At 41.2% G+C, this 16,674-nt stretch overlaps 1 protein-coding gene across 1 annotated transcript in view; it reads left to right on the top strand.

Annotated features, from left to right (window-relative positions):
• matcap2 (microtubule associated tyrosine carboxypeptidase 2) overlaps positions 1 to 16,674 on the top strand; it is a 45,881-nt gene that overhangs the window by 12,280 nt on the left and 16,927 nt on the right. Inside the window, exon 3 of the mRNA XM_060850036.1 lies at positions 6,230 to 6,373. Within this exon, the coding sequence (XP_060706019.1) occupies positions 6,230 to 6,373 (144 nt within the window). The remainder of the gene's footprint in view (positions 1 to 6,229; positions 6,374 to 16,674) is intronic.

Here is a 16,674-nt window from a genome sequence, read left to right as displayed (position 1 = left end):
ATCAAGGGAGAGCTAGCCGTTTGGATACAAAATTGGCTTGAAGGTGGGAGACAGAGTGGTGGCGGAAGGTTGTTTTTTGGACTGGAGTCCTGTGACTAGCAAGGTGCCACAAGAATTGGTGTTGGGTCCGCACCTTTTTGTTATTTATGTAAATGATTTGGATATGAATATAAGAAGTGTGGTTAGTAACTTAGTAGATGACACTAAAATAGGTGCTGTTATGGACAATGAAGAAGATTATCTCTGAGTATAATGGGACCTTGATCAGATGGGCAAGAAGTGGCGGATGGCGTTTAATTTAGATAAATGTGAGGTGCTGTATTTTGGAAAAGCAAATTAGAGCAGGACTTGTACTCCCAACTCCACGGTAAGGTCCTGTGGAGTGTTGCTGAATAAAGAGTCCTTGGAGTGCAGGTTCATAGTTCTTGAAAGTGAAGTTGCAGGTGAAGAAGCATTTGATATAGAACATAGAACAATACAGCGCAGAACAGGCCCTTCGGCCCTCGATGTTGCGCTAACCTGGTATGTTTTCCTTTATTGGTCAGTGCATTAAATATGAGTTGGGAGGTCATGCTGCATCTGTAAAGGATATTGGTTAGGCCACTTTTGGAATACTGTGTTCAATTCTGGTCTCGCTGCTATATGTAAGATGTGATGAAACCTGAAAGGATCCAGAAAAAGTTTACAAGCATTTTGCCACAGTTGGAGGGTTTGGGAGAGGCTGAATATACTGGGGCTATTTTAATTGAAGCATCAGAGGCTGAGCGGTAATCTTCTAGAGGTTTATAAAATCATGAGGGGCATGGACAGTGTGAATAGCCAAGGTCTTTTTTCCAGGATAAAGAGTCCAGAACTATAGGGTATAGGTTTAAAATAAGAGGGAAGATTTAAAAGAGACTCTAATGGGTAGCATTTTCCACACAGGATGGCACATATGTGGAATGAACTACCAGAGGAAGTGATAGATGCAGGTACGGTTACAACATTTAAAAGATATTTGGACAGGTAATGAATAAACAAAAGGTTTGGAGGAATATGGGCTAAATCCAGGAAAATGGAACCAGTCTAGTTTAGTAAACCTGGTCAGCATGGATGAGTTGGACCAAAGCGTCTGTTTAGTGTTGTACAACACTATGACTGTAGTGGCTAAAAAGTTAATAGATGCAGTATAGTGTAGGAACCTATAATGTAAGGTTGCCCATTTTAGTGGTGAGAATAGAAAAGCAAAATATTTAAATGGTAAGAGAATGGTGTAGTACAATGGGAGCTGGATATCTTGCAATTAAATTAGAAAGTTAGCATGCAACTACAGTAACTAATTAGGAATGCATATGCATGTACTTTTATGATGGTATAAATTATGGAAGGTTTGCAATTCACTTTAGATCACAACGCAAGTACTGTGTACAGTCCTGGTCTCCTTCCTTAAGAATTCCAAGATTTAAAGGGAACTTTGATTTTAATTTTAACCTGGGAACATGGAATTGAAAAATGCCTGAGGAAGGAACATTTTCATGGCTACAGTAAAAGGCAGACTATGGAACTAGCTGAACAGCTCTTGCAAGGAGCCAACACATGCACAGAATGATGCACTTTTGGTGCTGTAACCATTCCATGATGGATGTAGCTTTTAAGGGGCATCTTAAGAATAGAGATTAATGAAGAGAATGAGCAATGGAAATCACATAGAAATGAAATGGGAGAATGAATACATATTAACGACATTGCAGTAAAACAGGTGTTATCCAAATTCTTTTTCCTTCTGATTCTGCATTAGACTTGTCACAAAACAAGCAATCCATGAGGTGTTAACTCATTGCATAGTTCTTTTTAAAGGAATATTTTCATACATTTGGCAAGAAAAATGCTGTTTATTGCTGCACAAAACATAGAAGGCTTAAACATGCATAATGGAAAGTCACTGTATGGTACTGCAGTGCACTCTGCAATGCTCTGGGGATATGGATTTGAAACCCACCATGACAGATGGTGAAATTTTAATTCAATAAAACCTGGACTTCTTTTTTATCAAAAAAATCTACCTCAATAGTGACCATTGAACAATTGTCAATTGTCAAAAAAAACTACCTGGTTCATGTAAGTCCTTTTGGAGAAGACAATCTGTTGTTCTTACTTGGTCTGGCCTATATGTGAATCTAGATCCACTGAAAAATGGTTGATTTTTAACTATCCTTTGAAATGGCCTTTGCAAGTCACTCAGTTCAAGGGAATTAAGAATGGACAACAAACAAAGCTGTAAGTTTTTAAAAAAAAATCAGAGATTTAGTTATTTTATTTTTCTTTAGAGGTTTAAAGAATAGTTTTGTCTTTAAATGCAAATTAGATTCAGAAAACAACTTATTAGAATACAACATTAAATATAGTAATTTCTTAAATTAAACTGGAACAGGTGACTAGATCTATAGTTACCAAAGCTGTGATTTTCCTTTGTGAACTACCTGATAGAGATGGATTAATTGCTTCATGATCGTATATTGACTACCTAGCACATTGCAAGCAAGATTGAGCTTTATTGCTATCTAGCAATTCATATTTTTTCTATTGCAGTAATTGTACTGAAACCTGTAATTAGATATGATCAAGTTCAAAATGACTACTGTATTCCTGCTCACTAATCATCACTAGATGGAGCTATTCTGACAAATACCGTTCAGTTAGACCTCACTAAGTTTGGAAAAGCTCCCACATAAATTCTAATTTGCAGAACCTCCTCTTGAGTGAACCTGTGACTCTGAACAGTTGTTCTTGGGTATGGACAGAGCCAGCAGGATTTACTAATTAAAATGTCATGTTACTTTCATAACTGAATTTTTTAAGGTTCAAATACATAGTCATACAGTCAAATAGCATGAAAATACACCCTTTGGTCTAACCTTTCTGCCAGACATCCCCAATCTAATCTAGTCCCATTTGCCAGCATTTGGCCTATATCCCTCAAAAAATCTTGTTATCCATGTACCCGTCCAGAAACCTTTTAAATGTTCTAACAATATCTGCCTCTCCCACTTCTGGCAGCTCGTTCCATACATGCACTACCCTTGTATGAAAAAGATGCCCCTCAGGTCCTTTTTAAATCTTTCTTCTCTTGGCTTAAACCCGCACCTTCAAGTATTGGACTCCCCTGCCCTAGAATAAAGACTTTTGCTATTCACCCAATCTAAGCCTCCTATAATTCTCTCAACCTCTATAACGTCACCCCTCAACATCTAATGCTCCAGAGAAAATAGCCCCAGCGTATTCAGCCTCTTGAGCCTCTCCCTACAGATCAAACCCTCCAGTTCTGGCAATATCCTTGTCAATCTTTTCTGAACCCTCTCAAGTTTAACAACATCTTTCCTATAAAAGGATTACAGGAATTGTATTCAGTATTCTGGAAGTGGCCTCACCAATGTCCCAACTCTTGACTAATGAAGCCAAATATGCCAAACACCTATTGTATACGTATACGTATTGTATTGCCCTGGTTTGCCTGACCAAAATGCCTCACATTTATCTCACAATGAAACTCCACCTGCCATCCATCTTATCAAGGTTCCGTTGTACACTGAGATAATCATCTTCACTGTCCACCACACTACCTATTTTGGGAGGTAACTGGAATCCTGTGTAGTCTAAACCAAATTTGTCTGGCAGGCTCCCTTCCATTAAAGAAACTGTGTTTTTACAACTTCATGGTAACTTGCTTTCTCTGGTGCCAGTCTACAAAATGCCAGAGTTCAGTTTTATAGTTGAGATTTGACCTAATGACTGTTACCATGTTGCTAGCAGTGATTTAATAACATTACTATACCTTAGAGTCAAAGAGTCCTACAGGCCTTTTTGGCATAAACTGTATGTGTGTGTACCTACTAGAGAAGTACAAAACTTGACCTACTCTTGGGAAATAAGGCAGGGCAGGCATCTGAGGTGTCAGTGGGGGAGCATTTTGGGGCCAGCGACCATAATTCTATTAATTTTTTAATATAATGATTGAAAAGGATAGACCGGATCTAAAGCTTGAAGTTCTAAATTGGAGGAAGCCAATTTTGACATTATTAGGCAAGAACTTTCAAAAGTTGGTTGGGGGAGGGGGGGTGGCAGATGTTCGCAGGTACAGGGACAGCTGGAAAATGGGAAGCCTTTAAAAATGAGATAACAAGAGTCCAGAGACAGGTATATTCCTGTTAGGGTGAAAGGCTGGTAGGTGTAGGCTATACTGGATGATGAGAGAAATTTAGGTTTTGGTTAAGAAAAAGAAGGAAGCATATGTCAGATATGGACAGCAAAGATCAAGTGAATCCTTAGTATATAAAGGCAGTAGGAGTATACTCAAGAGTAGGGCAGAAAGGGGACATGAGATAACTTTGGCAAATAAGGTTAAGGAGCATTCAAAGGGATTCTATAAATACATTAAGGACAAAGGTTAACTAGGGATAGAATAGGGCCTCTCAAAGTTCAGCAAGGTATTTGGAAAAGCAAATCAGCGCAGGACTTATACACTTAATGGTAGGGTCCTGGGGAGTGTGCTGAACAAAGACACCTTGGAGTGCAGGTTCATAGGTCCTTGAAAGTGGAGTAGCAGGTAGATAGAATAGTGAAGAAGGCATTTGGTATGCTTTCCTTTATTGGTCAGAGTATTGAGTACAGGAGTTGGGAGGTCATGTTGCGGCTGTACAGGACATTGGTTAGGCAACTGTATATTGCATGCAATTCTGGTCTCCTTCTTATCGGAAAGATGTTGTGAAACTTGAAGGGGTTCAGAAAAGATTTACAAGGATGACACCAGGGTTGGAGGATTTGAGCTATAGAGAGAGGCTGAATAGGCTGGGGTTGTTTTCCCTGGAGCGTTGGAGGCTGAGGGGTGACCTTATAGAGGTTTACAAAATCATGAGGGGCATGGATAGGGTAAATAGGCAAAGTCTTTTCCCTGGTGTCGGGGAGTCCAGAACTAGAGGGCATAGGTTTAGGGTGAAATGGGAAAGATGTTCACACAGAGTTGTGCGTCTGTGGAATGAGCTACCAGAGGAAGTGTTGCTGGCTGGTATGATTGGAGGGAAAAACTAATAAGGTAGTTAATGGTCTCTGTCTGAAATATTCACTGAAATTTCCAGGACTTGCTGCATCTCAATCACTTTTCTTTAGGTACTTTCACTTGCTTGCACAAAAGTACAGACTGACTGGTTCATAACTTGTAAAGTCTCTGACTTCTTGGTTAAAACCCACAGCTTTCAGCAATTGGTGATGGAAATGGGTATTCTTCAGGCTTTAGATATATTATATTGCAGAGAGAAGGACAACACCTCCCTTCCCAGAGGTCAGAAAGGTCCTACCCATTTTATTCACATCTATAACTGTTCGCCTACCGAGAGCAAATCATCTGGTGATTGGCCAGCAGAAAGCCTTTGTTGTCAAAACCTTGTTATTATTCTACAGACCAATTAGCTACTTGTCGCCAGACAAATCTCCTTTAGTGCAAACCTCCTGGCTCCAACCCCACCCAAAGTAACCTCCCCTGCTGCTTTAGCAAGCAGCAGTGTAAAAAGCACTTACAGTGAGCATTGGTAGCCTGCTTCAAAAAACACAATATTTCATTTCCCAATCCTTAATTTTTGAAATAGCACTTTCCTATTAGAATCTACAGTGAAAAAGATGGAGAAAATAAGAGATAGTTTTCCCATTATAAATATCCTCTTTTGGCTGCAAGCAATCCATTAGGGCCCCTTAGAAATTATTATGTAGTGACTTAAAGTGCATAAAATATAAAAAATTTGAAATCTCTGTCATGAAAGAGCTTTTATTTATATCACACTTTGCTTCTCCTTGGGTTGCTCATTAATCAATGTTGCCAAAGGGCTGCTAACTGGTTATTTATCTCATTCCTGTTTGTAGGATTTTGATGAAAACAAGTTGACTGTTTCCCTATATTCCAACAATAATTGCAATTCAAAACTGAAACATTTTTGAATATCGTGCAGAAACGAAAGAGGGTGGTTGATGTATCAACAGCCTTCAGCCTACATTGTTATTGCCTAGCTTGGGCATAAAGTGGTAATTATTGAGTTAAAAAATTGAAACTCAGTGAAATGCTTTCTTGTCGGTATGCATGCTTCATTTACCAGGTAACTGTAAGACTTTGACGTTTTGTCTCTGAGGTAGAAGAAACCATTTTCTTGCATATTCTGTTCCATTTTTGACAAATCTATGTCAAAGAATCTTCTTTCTTCAATAGGCAATAAAAATAATGAAAATGGCGCTGAAGAAATATGGCAGCTATGAGAAGTTTGAACAAGCAACAGGGGGAAACCTGCTCACCAAGAGCCGCATCTGGTTTTATGTGAAGAAATACATGGAAAGGGAAGACTGCCTTGGTGATGTAAGTAACAAGATCAAGGGCTGACATTTATAGATATAGTTATGCAAATGCTAATTTGTGTGAATGTTGTTTTTCTGTACGGACCAAAGACTGTACACTGAAAATAGTATTATCGAGGAATGGGTTAAGTAAGCAATAATGGGTATTGTATCTGAATTGCAATGTCATTGATACAGGACTCTATTATAAACATAGAAAATAGATGCAAGAGCAGGCCATTCATTGTTATTCTTTTGATCATGGCTAATTCTCTATCTTAATACCATACTTCTGCTCACTCACTCATACTCCTTGACACCCCTAGCCTCTAGAAATTTATTTGTCTATTAAATATTTTTAGTATTTTGGCCTCCAATTCCTTTGATGGTAGAAAGTTCTGCATGTTCACCACCAGGTGAATGAAGAAATTTCTCCTTCCAATCCAAAATGGCTCAAACGTATCATGAAACTGTTGTTTTGGATTTCCTGGCCAGGGGAAATATTATCCAGCCCTAAAGAAAGTTTGAAACCCTTCTCATTTCTTCTAAACTCCTAATCTGTTTTCAGAAACAAACCATCTATCACAGGAATCAATCTGGTGAACCTTTGCTGCACTCCTTCAATGAAAAACTGCATATCATACTCCAGATGTGGTTTCACCAAGGTTCTGCTTGGCTGCAGTAAGGCTTTCTCATGCCCTACTCAAGTCCTCTTGCAATGAACACTGACGTACCATTTGTTTTCCTAACTGTTTCCTGCACCTTCATATTTGATTTGATTTGATTCATTATTGTCACATGTACAAGATACAGTGAAGAATATTGTTTTGTGTGCTAACCAGCCAAATCTTACATATGTAAACAGGGTAATAGAGTAGATTGCAGAATATGGTGTTGCAGCTACAGAGAAGGTGTGGAGAAAGATGAATGCTAATGTATGAAGGGTCTGTTCATAAATCTGATGATAGTGGGGAAGAAGCTGTTCTTGAATCTGTTGGTACGTGTTTTCAAACTTTTGTATTTTTTGCCAACTGGAAGAGAGACTAACCAGGGTTAGAGTGGTCTTTGATTATGTTGGCTGCTTTCATGAGGAAACAGGAAGTGTAGCAGAAGACGATGGAAGGCTCATTTTCATGACATACTGGGCTGTGTTCACAAGTCTCTCTAATTTCTTGTGTTCTTGGGCAGAGCAGCTGCCATTACCAAGCTGTGATGCATCCAGATAGGATGCTTTCAATGATGCATCTATAAAAATTGTAAGAATCATTACGGACATGCTGAATTTCCTTAGCCTTCTGAGAAAGTGTACAGGAATACCCAGATCCCTTTGTACATCAACACTTCCCAGTCTGCTACTATTTAAATAATATGCAGCCATTGAAATGGACAACATCACTCTTATCCACCTCATTCTGTTTCTGCTGTTCATTTGCCCACTCACTCAACTTATCTAAATTGCTGTAGGCTCTTTAAATCCTCCCCACCACTCTCAATCCTATCTGGTTTTATGTCATCAGCATATCTGGAAATATTACATTTGATTCCCTCATCCAAATCATTGATATAAACGCGTTGTGAGTAGCTAAAGGCCAAGCACTGATTCCTGCGATATCACACTTGTCATTGCTTATACTAAGAAAAAAACTCTTCATTCCTTGACTTTGGTTGACTTTTTCTCAAAGTTTGGCTAAGCATTAATTTCACAGTAGGTGTCTCTCTATGAGCTCTAATGAATTTTCTAGTGCAGTTTTACCTTGCTCACCCTTTATGTATGGACCACACCTCCAAGGGGCTTTTCCCTCTACCTTGCATTCACCAACAGCAGAAGTGCTCACTGTTGCTGGAACCTTCTGTGTTTGCTGCTCGTGGCACCTATTTAAATTCCAGCTGTGCACCAGTTCAAACATTGGTTTTCAGGAGGAGCCAGTCAGAGTTGCATTATGTGAAGAATTTCCCCACAGATAGCCAATAGCACCTTGCTTTGCCAACAGGGATCTGGATGTCCTGGTAGATGGTTATTTCACAAGAAGATCATCCTCTTTTGTCAGAACTGCCAGAGGTGACTAGAGCAACAGCCTTTGTCATTGCCACATGTGCCAGTGTGATGTCCATGGCCCCAAGAAATGTGCAGCAATGCTGTAGATAGCTCAGTGACCTTCTGCACTTCACAAAAACTTCACCGCCACCACCATCTATCTGGGACCTTACACTCTCTAATTCTACTCTTGCAATACCTCCTTTCATACAACATCTTCTCGCAAATGCTCTTAACAACCTCATTCCCCCAAATTACAAACCTTGTATGCTTCTGCATTTCCTGCTCACTCACTTGGGACACCTTTCCTGCATCAATGTTAATAGCTGTGCCAGCTACTCCAGTCTCACTCAATCTCTCTTTTTGACTCAATCCGGAACAGAATGGTCCACAATAAGTCAGAAAGGGCCAAGACTAGTGATGAGGTGTCCACGTTCACCCCTCCAAGAGGATAAATATCTTGCCTTAATGGGAGAGAACCATGACCACACATGCAGGGATGCTGAGACCTCCATGTTCCAGTCATCAAATAAGATTCATTGCTATATGATACGCTACTCTCCCATTGCAACCACGGCAAATACATTCTTAACATGCCTAATCCCTAGCCCTATTTCATGACTCCCTCCCTTTCTGGATTATTTATGCAAGGTGGCATTTATATAGTCTCCAGTATGAAGAGACCAGCCCCTCAGGTTATTACTCTGTCTTCCACCTCTGAGCAAGAGGTCACAGACCTCTCAGAGCAAGCACTGACAAGAATGTTTCCTGCAACCTCCACCAGCTCAGATACTGGCACCTTGATTGGTACTTTAGCTAGCTTAGTGTCAGGAACACATTTGGTGAGCATTTCACTGGCACGTCTTCACACGTGTCTGGCAGTCATTGACTGCTCAGTCGCAAGCAGAGAGGACTCTATGGTGTTAGCTATTAACAACGTCATTAAAATTCACAAAAAGCTACAGGATCAACAAGAAGCTTAGTTGGAGAAGCTTACAAAACTGGATAAATGTTTGGAGGAGCAATGCAAACCATCCTGGCTCCAGCATGCATATGTCAGCTATCTCTATGGACAGGTTGGAGTTTTCATGCGCAGCCAGGTCCAGCTGAATGCTCATTGGCTGGTGGAGATACCTGCAGACTCCCTCACTTTAACCATTGGTAGTCCATACCAATAGTGAGACAGCAAGAGATAAGGGACTACGACCTTCCTCTAGGTGTCCCTCCTCATAAGGGTGATGCCAATAGGCACCCAGCTGGAGGAGGAACCACACACAGGCTATCCAGAAACATCCTCTCAGGATGCTCCAGAGATCTGCAGTCCCTCAACCTCCATACTGCCTGTGACCCTCTGCCCAATGGAGTTCAAGCTGAGGAGGGTGAGGCTACATCTGGCCAGTGCACAATCAGCATGTCTGGTACTTTTGGACGTGAATGGCACCTTGGAGTGGTCTGCCCACACCTGCAATGCTGACAGGCTCCGAAGTGAGGCAATCTACATCCACCCCAGCAGCAGACTCCTAGACTACTCATAAACACAGAAGAAAGGCAGGGAAAATGAAAGTCTTCTGAGAATACATTAGTGGCACATTTGCAAGATAGTGGTATTTATGTTATTATTGTCTGATTAACTGTCATTTTAACTGCACATACAAGAATGAAGCTACAGAAGATCTACACTGCTCTATGATAATGAGAATGATGTTTCTCCTGGTTCATGGTGTTGTCATCTTCGTAAGATTACCATTCTCCCAGCTCTTCAGTGTTCATCACTTCCCTTCTTTGCCTGTTATAGTTGTGTGGAGCACTCATGCTAGGATTATGTGGTACACTGTCCAGCGTGGATACCAATTCCACTCCCAGATGATTCCACAGTTTGGAATCTCATCTCATGTATGCCTGTCATCTGCTCCCCGATGCAGCCCATTCTTCCACCAGGGGCAATGTGTCTATGCTTGCAGGTTACCTCATGGATTCATAGAGCAGTCTTGTCTGCCACCAACATTCGTGTAAGGCATCTAGCCCTTGAAATGAAGCAGGAACATGAGAGTTATCCTTGATTATGGCACCTTCTAGGGTATCTAATGCAAACGTGTAAAATGTGGTTGCGATGATTGCAGCTGATTTGGACATTGACCAGATGGAAAACTTTTCTATGATTAAAGTCAGCTGTGTTCTGATGTAGTGCTCTCAATGTGTGTATAGTCTAAAATGGCCTGTACTTGGGAGAAACTAGCTATGTTGATGAAATCTACTGCCTTGGCTGCAACACTGACCTTGTCACAGAAAAAAGGAGATAAAGTGGCTTGATGTTAAATTACATTGATAATAACCTTTCATGTGTTTGTGTGTTGAGAGATCTATACAGGTTCCAAATGGAGAGTTGGAAGTAGCCAGTCACAGACACAGTAAGTGTAGCTTCACCTTGACAACCACTGGGAAAGGATGGTCATTGAGACCCTTGCAGATCACATGTCCTGCTAAAGCAGATGTTCCTAATCTCTGACAGTTCCTGGGACCTCCTCACTTAGTGACAGCACTGCACCTCCCTTAATTGGAGAAATTGACATTGAGGACATCAGACTCTGGGCCTTTTGTACTTCCTCCACATCCTGAGAAGACATCTCAATGTGGAGGCTGTTTGGCGGCTGCTGGCATGTTTGTTCCTCCTCAACTTCTCTGGACCTTTGTGCATTACCCACAGTGACAGTAACGCCTGCTGTGGCTGTATCCTTTGGTAACAGTTCCAGAAAGGAAATGTCAGAAACAATATGTTTAATAACATGAGTAATCATCACTCACAGCAGACATAAATTAGATCACCAAAGTTCTTGATACATTGGGACATGAAAGGCTCTGACAAGTAGTGCCATGGGATGCCTCTATGTGAACTTTTTAACTTAGGCCTTATTTTGATGTGTACATCACAAGCCATTTCATGGAAGTATAGTTGGAGATTGTAAATGCACTAGCTTAAATGAAACCTTGACACCACCTCAACCCCATATCAACCAAGAAGGCAGCATTGAGTAAAAGAGCATGTTGACTTAGTTCCAGTTCAAGCTGATAGGAAATCAGCTCTGCTACATTTTGTGCAGTTAATGATAAATTTAGGAATGTCTTTGGAAACTGTAGACCTCTGGTGACTCTTTAATGTTGCCTGGGTAACTTGGATCCTCTAGGAGAAAGTGAGGACTTGGAGATGCTGGACATCAGAGCTTAAAAATGTGTTGCTGGAAAAGCGCAGCAGGTCAGGCAACATCAAAGGAGTAGGAGAATTGACTTTTCGGGCATAAATCCTTCTTCCAGCAACACATTTTTAAGCTCTACTTGGATCCTCACAGATATTACCTTGATTAGCTTGTGACTAATGACATGATCAAGGTTGGTTGGGGCTGTGTTTTTTATTCCCCAAAGTCAGCGACTGCACAAGGACCAGGTGAAGAATTCTGTGATTACTGACGTATAAAAATCACACAACACCAGGTTACAGTCCAACAGGTTTATTTGGAGGCAGTGGCTTTTGAAGCGCTGCTTCTTCGTCAGATGTTGGTGGAACAGAACCATAAGATACTGCAATCCTGTTGCTATAAATCCTGTGTCATGGAATTTAATATTAAACAAATTTAGATTAAGTCTTTCATTTTTTAGAATGATCATATTAGTTTTGGTTCTTTGTTTGTAAATCCCAGAACTTTTTTAAAATTACTTTCTCAAGATATTTTTAACAATAGGTGCCATCTCAGCTGAGAAAATGCATTGATGGGGTAAGGTTAAAGTCTGCCTGTGTCCCTGTGTACAGAATCTTACATGGATTTATGGAGTTTTTGAGCAAAATAAAATGTAATTCTGCAAGTACAAATTCACCCCCAAAATTTGTGTGTGTGTGTGTGTGTGTGTGTGTGTGTGTGTGTGTGTGTGTGTGTGTGTGTGTGTGTGTGTGTGAGAGAGAGAGAGAGAATGTGGGGGTGTGAGTGTTTGTGAGAGAGTGTGCAGATGTATTTGTGTGAGTGTAATGTGGTATATGTCTGAGAGGGTGAGTGTGGATTGTCACTGTCTGAGCATATGAGAGAGAGCTTGTGTATGAGAGAGGGTCTGCGTGAGCGTGTGTGTGTGTGTGTGTTTATGTGAAAGAGAGTATATAGTGCAGTAAGGTCACCTGCAGTGTCTCATGAACCCAAGGTCCCGGTTGAGGCCATCCCCATGGGTACTGAACTTGGCTATCAGCCTCTGCTCGGCTACTTTGCGTTGTTGCCTGTCCCAAAGTCCACCTTGAGGGATGGTCAACTGAAGGTCTGAGGCTGAATGTCCTGGACTACTGAAGTGTCCCCTGTCTGGGAACCTGTTGGACTATAACCTGGTGTTGTGTGATTTTTAACTTTATCCACCTCAGTCTAACACTGGCACCTCCGAATTGTGATTACTGATGTGTTTAACCAAGGTGCCTGGTTAGTGCAATTGTCCCCAGAAGAACATCACATCAATCACAGGTACAGCCCCATCCCTCAAAGAAGAAAAGTATATTTAACTGCCATCTCCTTTATGCAGAGTATCATTTAAATACCTGAAATCCCTTGTGCAAGTAAGATGTTGATTAGTGTAGCTCCAAAGTGACTCCCAACAGTTCCATATAAGAAAAAGATTTTATGCATTGACAGTCAGTAAGGAGCATGATCATTGAGAGTACAGACTTCAACTGAATGAGACAAGGGCAGAGTGAGTACATCTGGGAATTTGGGGTACTGAGCTTTCAGTAATGCTCACTGTAAGTAGTCTCTCCAAATTAAGAAGTGAGTGAGAGAGGGTAAAAGGCATGAATCATGAGTCCAACATGCACTGAGTCAAGCGATGTTGTGACATTAGAACCGTGATGTGATGTAAGTGCAGGGTAAATATCTGTTTGGTGAGAGGAAATAGACAATATTTATTCTGGCCTTTAAAGGGTAAATAAGGTCTTTTCACTTAGTGTTTAGGTCTCTGATTTTTTTTCTCTTTTCAAAATAGTTTGTTCAGTATAGAATTAGTACTTACAGTATAAAGAGCAAGGATTTTACAATAATTAATAAATTAAATAAAATACAACTGTGATGGCAGGAAATGCTGCAGCATGTGGAAGCTGCTGGGTACCAAGGTAATCCAGAGTGAACACATCTGCAGAAAGTATTTACAGCTTCAGGAACTGGAGTTTGAACTGTGGACGTTGCAAACATCAGAGATCGGGAAGACCGAGACAGTTGATCGCACACAGAGAACATTACAGCGCAGTACAGGACTGTCGGCCCTTGATGTTGTGCCCACCTGTGGAACCAATCTGAAGCCCATCTATCCTACACAATTCCATTTTCATCCAATGACCATTTAAATGCCCTTCAAGTTGGCGACTCTACTACTATTGCAGGCAGTGCGTTCCACATCCCTACTTTTCTCTGAGTAAAGAAACTTCCTCTGACATTGGTGGCTCAGTGGTTAGCACTGCTGCCTCACAGCACCAGGAACCCGGGTTCAGTTCCCGCCTCAGGCAACTGTCTGTGTGGAGTTTGCACATTCTCCCAGTGTCTGCATGGGTTACTTCGGGTGCTCCGGTTTCCTCCCACAGACCAAAGATGTGCAGGTTAGGTGAATTGGCCAAGCTAAGTTGCCCGTAGTGTTAGATGCATTAGTCAGGGGTGAATGTAGGGGAATGGGTCTGGGTAGGTTGCTTTTCGGAGGGTCAGTGTGGACTTGTTGGGCCGAAGGGCCTGTTTCTACACTGTAGCGAATGTAATCTTAAATCTAATCTAATCTGTCCTATATTTATTATGCCTCAATTTAAATCTATGTCCCCTCGTGCTAGCCATCACCAGCCTAGGAAAAAAGCTCTCACTGTCCACCTTATCTAACCTTCTGATTATCTTATAAGTCTCAATTAAGTTACCTCTCAATCTTCTTCTCTCTAATGAAAACAACCTCAAGTCCCTCCACCTTTCCTCATAAGACCTTCCCTCCTTACCTGGCAACATCCGAGCAAAACTCCTCTGAATCCTTTCCAAAGCTTCCGATAATGCGGTGACCAGAACTGTACACAGTACTCCCAAGCGTGGCCACCCCAGAGTTTTGTACAGCTGCAGCATGACCTCATGACTCCAAACTCAATCCCTCTACCAATAAAAGTGAATATACCATATGCCTTCTTGACAACCTTGTCAACCTGGGTGGCAACTTTCAGGGATCGATGTGCATGGATACCGAGATCTCTCTGCTCATCTACACTACCAAGAATCTTATCATTAGCCCAGTACTCTTTTTATTCCTGTTACTCCTTCCAAAATGATTCAGCTCACATTTTTCCGCATTAAACTTCATTTGGCACCTCTCAGCTCCGCTCTGCAGCTTATCTATGTCCCTCTGTAACCTGCAACATCCTTCAGCACTATCCACAACTCCACTGACCTTAGTGTCATCTGCAAATTTACTAACCCGTCCTTCTATGCCCTCATCTGGGTCATTTATAAAAATGACAAAAGGTAGTGGCCCCAATACAGATCCTTGTGGTACACCACTAATAACTGAACTTCAGGATGAACATTTCACATCAACCACTATCCTCTGTCTTCTTTCAGCTAGCCAACTTCTGATCCAAACCTCTAAATCCCCCTCAATCCCATGCCTCTGTATTTTGTTCAGTAGCTTACCATGGGGAACCTTATGAAATACTTTACTGAAATCCATATATACCACATCAACCACTTTACCCTCATCCATCTGTTTGGTCACCATCTCAAAGAACTCAGTAAGGTTTGTGAGGCACAACCTACCCTTCTCAAAACCGTGCTGACTATCCCTAATCAATTTATTCCTCTCTCGATGATCATAAATCTTGCAACCTTTTCCAACACTTTACCCACAACTGAAGTAAGGCTCATTACCAGGGTCGTCTCTACTCCTCTTGAACAAACAGACAACATTTGCGATCCTCCAGTCTCCCGGCAATATTCCTGTAGACTAGATAATTCAAATTTGTTGTGCGATGAGGGACAGGTTGGTATGACTGCAGGGGAGGCTGAGGACAGAGAAGTAGTTTTTTTAAGGAGCTTTGGCCCCTGCAATTGTCCAACAGTTATGAGGTTCTTGCAAGCTATGTGAATGAGAGTGAGAACTACAGGATGGATGTGCAATCTTGTCATGCGACAAGGTTCCATTCAATAATAATGTAGAAGTGGTAAGCACCAATATAGTTAGGGGAATAATTACTGATTTCTGCAGCCATGAAGGCTGTATTCCTAATGAAGGGCTTTTGTCTGAAACATTGATTTTCCTGCTTCTCAGATGATGCCTGACCTGTTTTGCTTTTCCAGCACCACTCTAATCTTGAAGGCTGTATTGCTACTCAGTACCAGAATTTGGACCCGGAGAGGAAGGTAGAATGGAAGTTGAGGGATCCAGATGTCATCATCCAACATGAGTAATAATGTTGAAAGGTTGAGAAAGGAGGTTCTGCTGAAAGAATTTGAACAGTTAGGAGCTAAATTACAAAGCAGAACCTCCAAGATGATAATGCCTGGCTAACTACCTGAGCGATGGGAAAACTAGAACAGGGTAAATAAAGTCAAGGAATTATATATGTGGCTCAATGATTATGTGGGTGGAATCGGTTTTAGTTGTTGTACCAGTATTGGTCTGGAAGGGAGCTGTTCCAGTGTGGTGGGTTTCACTTAAGTTGTGCTGGGACCAGTCAACTGGCAAATCAAATATGTAGGACTCTAGAGAAGCCTTTAAGTTAATGGGATGGAGAGGAGGTTTGGGAGATGGGAAATGTGGGTTTACAAAAGGATTTGGAAATATTACAGGACAGCTATTTCGAAAATGATCCCCATCGTGGAATGAGAATGGACGGAATGTATATACATATAAAAGCATCAGCACAGAGGGTCAAAGAGGGGAAATATGGTAAACAAATAAAATTAGTGGCTTTTAAATGCAGTAGTATCTGGAACAAAATTAATGACTCAGAATTTAAAGGGCATAATCTTATTGCCATTACAGATTCATGTCACAAAGAGCTTAAAGCTGGAAGCTAAATATTCAGGGATATGTGACTTTTCGAAAGGTTCGGGAAGAAGGAAATGTTGGAATGGTAGCTTTGTTAGTATAAGACCATAAGACCATAAGACATAGGAGTGGAAGTAAGGCCATTCGACCCATCGAGTCCACTCCACCATTCAATCATGGCTGATTGGCAATTCAACTCCACTTACCAGCGTTCTCCCCGTAGCCCTTAATTCCTCGAGACAACAAGAATCTATCAATCT

Source organism: Hemiscyllium ocellatum, chromosome 34, assembly GCF_020745735.1.
Source record: "Hemiscyllium ocellatum isolate sHemOce1 chromosome 34, sHemOce1.pat.X.cur, whole genome shotgun sequence".
Classification (NCBI taxonomy): Eukaryota; Metazoa; Chordata; class Chondrichthyes; order Orectolobiformes; family Hemiscylliidae; genus Hemiscyllium; species Hemiscyllium ocellatum.
Note: the sequence above shows the minus strand (reverse complement) of the source record. Positions and strands in the feature narration are given on the sequence as shown.